Source organism: Anopheles gambiae, chromosome 2 (genome assembly GCF_943734735.2).
Source record: "Anopheles gambiae chromosome 2, idAnoGambNW_F1_1, whole genome shotgun sequence".
Taxonomy (NCBI): Eukaryota; Metazoa; Arthropoda; class Insecta; order Diptera; family Culicidae; genus Anopheles; species Anopheles gambiae.
In genome coordinates, this window is record NC_064601.1 from 71,408,203 (window position 1) to 71,411,592 (window position 3,390).

Below are 3,390 nucleotides of genomic sequence, written 5' to 3' on the forward strand. Positions count from 1 at the left end.
GTGTAGTGTAGGCATCTTAGCGAAGTAACTAACACATTGCACAGGAGGCTTACAAAAAGGTTTCGGCGAGTGTACTTACGCATTTTGCCCTTTTGGTTCCTGCCTCCGCAACGACCATCGACACATTCGGTGCTGTGTGTGTTAAATGTGCCATGAACCAGTTGATAAGTGCGCGAGTGTTTCTGAGTGTACGTAGTGCGCGAGTGTACTTACGCATTCTTTCTTTTGATTTCCTGTCCCGCAACAAACATTGATACATACGGCACTGTGTGTGTTATGCGTGCTTTGAACCAGTTGAAGAGCGCGCGAGTGTCTGAGTGTACGTAGTGCCTGATGAGTGCGTGAGTGCCTGAGTGCAAATAGTGCGTGAGTGCGACTGTAAAAAATTAGGGTGTACATACACGTGTCGTGCGCGCTTTGTGTCTTACGGTGCGCATGCACTTGGCGAAATAAATGAGTTGCACATTTACGTTGACTCGCATAGCGGAATGAGCGGAGGCGATTCCCTTCATCCGCGTCCTTTAGGGTCCGCCCTTAAGGACATAAGTGCTTTTTTCGGTCGTAGTGGCAAGACACCAAGGTCACCCCCGGATGAAAACGCACAGAGTTCTGCATCACCTGCAGTGGTTGCCGTTGAAGAAACACCGGTTGAACACGCCTTAGTCAACATGGAGGCTGAAAGAGGAACCTTGTTGGCGTCAGAGAGCGCAGGACAGACCATGGTGCAACTCCCGCTTTTAGTTCCTCCCTCCTCCACGGAACAAGAGCTTGCTTCCAGTATCAGTAAACTGCAAGAAGCTCTGGCGGTTGCAAGAGAGTTGCATGAATTCACTAAAGATCGAAACAATGTACATGCTCCGATCAAGAAGATGTCGGTGAGCATCCTGTCGTCGCTAACCTGTATTGAACGGGAACTGCTTACCATGAAGATGAGGGTGGAAAGGATCGAAAAGGCGTCTATGAAACCCAAGGCAGGCCTTACAACTACACCGATCTCGGGGAAGAGAAACAGGAAGGTGAGAACACCAGAGGAAGCAGAGGAGGTAAAACGGGCAAAGAACGATGCCCCAAATTGTAACCAGATAGCCCCAGAACCTATTGAAGAGCAGGAGAAATCAGAGAGTAGCGAGTTATGGAGCACGGTGGTCAGCAAAAAGGCCAAACGTAAGGCTACAATAGATTCGGCCACAGATGTTGGTCAAGGTAGACCTGGTGCACCAAATGGTCCAACTAAACTGACCTCATGGCGACCGAAAACGGAGGCGATCCTGGTCGAGACAAACGAAGTGTCTACACACAAGGACATACTTCGAAAACTGAAGACTGATCCCGAGCTACAGCCGTTTGGCAAACAAGTCGCACGAGTTAGAAGTACCAAAAATGGAGGTTTACTCTTTGAGCTAAAGAAGAACGATGGTACCTACAGTGAAGATTATTCCGAAAAAATCCAAAAGGCCATCGGAGAATCCGGAAAAGTAAAAACCCTTGGGCAAATGGAGACTGTCGAAATTCGCTATATCGATGAAGAGACAGAGGCAGATGATGTCGAACGAGAAGTGCGAAATCAATTTGCCTGCACCGAAGGCTGTAAATTGGAAGTAAGAATGAAATCTTCTTACTCGGGTATGCAGACTGCCATCGTTAAACTTCCAGCAAAGCTAGTGCCGGCGATGACAGCAGCAGGGAAAATACAAATAGGCTGGTCAGTCTGCCCAGTGCGGGTCAGCACTCCGAGCAGAAAATGCTACCGCTGCTGGCAAACGGGCCACATCTCACAGGACTGCAAGGGTCCAGACAGGAGTAAATGCTGCCTGCGCTGCGGAGATGAAGGTCACTTCGCTTCTGCGTGCCAAAAAACTCCTCGATGTGTGTTCTGTCCAGCTGGTTTCAACGCGCATCATTCGAGTGGAGCATTCTGCCCAGTGACGAAAAAAACAACATCATGGAAGTAGTCCAGATAAATCTGAACCACTGTGAAACAGCCCAGGACCTCCTGAGCCAGGTATTGATTGAAGAGGAGGCAGATATTGCTATTATATCAGAGCCTTACAGGGCTCCAATCGGATCTACGAATTGGGTGGCTGATAAAACTGGCGCAGCAGCAATTTGGGCGGTGCGAAGATATCCCATTCAGCGGGTTGTTTCAAAAACGTTCGAGGGCTTCTGCATAGCCGAAGTTAACGGAGTATTCTTTGCCAGCTGCTATGCACCTCCTAGCTGGGAACCAGAAAAATTTAGTGAAATGCTTAACAATCTATGTGCAGCACTGGAGGGATGCAGTCCTTTGGTGATTGCCGGCGACTTTAATGCCTGGGCTGTCGAATGGGGGAGTAAACGGACAAATAACAGAGGAGAGGCAGTGCTCGAAACTTTTGCCCGACTTAATGTAGTTCTGGGAAACGTCGGCTCAACCGCTACCTATAGCAGAAACGAAAGGACATCTATGATAGATATTACGTTCTGTAGCCCATCTCTGGCCTGGCACCTACACTGGCGCGTCAGCGATACTTTTACAGGCAGCGATCATCGTGTGATACGGTATGCTGTCAACAAGGGGCAAACGAGTAAACTAACTTTGGCGACGACAACGGATATAAGAGGTTGGAAAACACAGAGCTTTTGCGAAGACCGGTTTGTAGAGGCCCTGAATTTCGGTGACTTTGGAGACGTTGCAAATCCTTCTCAGCTCGTGTCTGCACTGAGCCGAGCGTGTGACGTCACAATGCCTAGAAGGAAAACACCAATAAACACCAGACCACCGGAATACTGGTGGAATTCTTCGATCAAGAAGCACCGAGCTGAGTGCATTGCTGCTCGTAGGAAACTACAACGCGAGAGTAATCCTTCTAACAGAGAGCTACTGAAAATTATCTACGTCAAGCTAAGATCAGATCTTAAAAGGGAGATAAAGTTGAGCAAAAGAAAAATATTCCTTGAGCTACGCGACGAAATAGCTCGGAAGCCTTGGGGATTGGCTTTTGAAACTCTTATGGACAAAAGAAGACCCAAGGAGCCTGTGGAAAGATGCCCCGTGAAGCTTCTCCAGATAATCCAGCAGCTGTTTCCTACCCATGGCCCTCCGCTACTGAATTCGATTATCGACTCGCCAGAATCCACCTCTGTGCCTATTACGACCACAGAGATTGAAAAACTCGCAGATCGCCTCAAGTGTGGAAAAGCCCCCGGCCCAGATGGTATCCCCGCTGAAGCAGTCAAAGTGGCCATGAGGATGTTCCCTAGGGTGTTCCAAAAAGTTTTCCACAACATACTTACGACAGGACAGTTTCCATCAGTGTGGAAGAAGCAGTTGTTAGTCCTGATACCAAAGCCAGGGAAGACTCCAGGGAATTTATCAGCCCTAAGACCACTGGGACTGATCGACGTACTGGC

The 3,390-nt window shown here is 48.7% G+C and overlaps 1 protein-coding gene across 1 annotated transcript; it reads left to right on the forward strand.

The window, feature by feature from the left end:
• The first annotated feature begins 335 nt into the window (after positions 1 to 335).
• LOC133391654 (uncharacterized) lies at positions 336 to 2,091 on the forward strand. Its single transcript, XM_061647222.1, has one exon. The coding sequence runs from the start codon at positions 489 to 491 to the stop codon at positions 1,950 to 1,952; it is 1,464 nt and encodes a 487-aa protein (XP_061503206.1). The 5' UTR covers positions 336 to 488; the 3' UTR covers positions 1,953 to 2,091.
• The last annotated feature ends 1,299 nt before the right edge of the window (positions 2,092 to 3,390 follow it).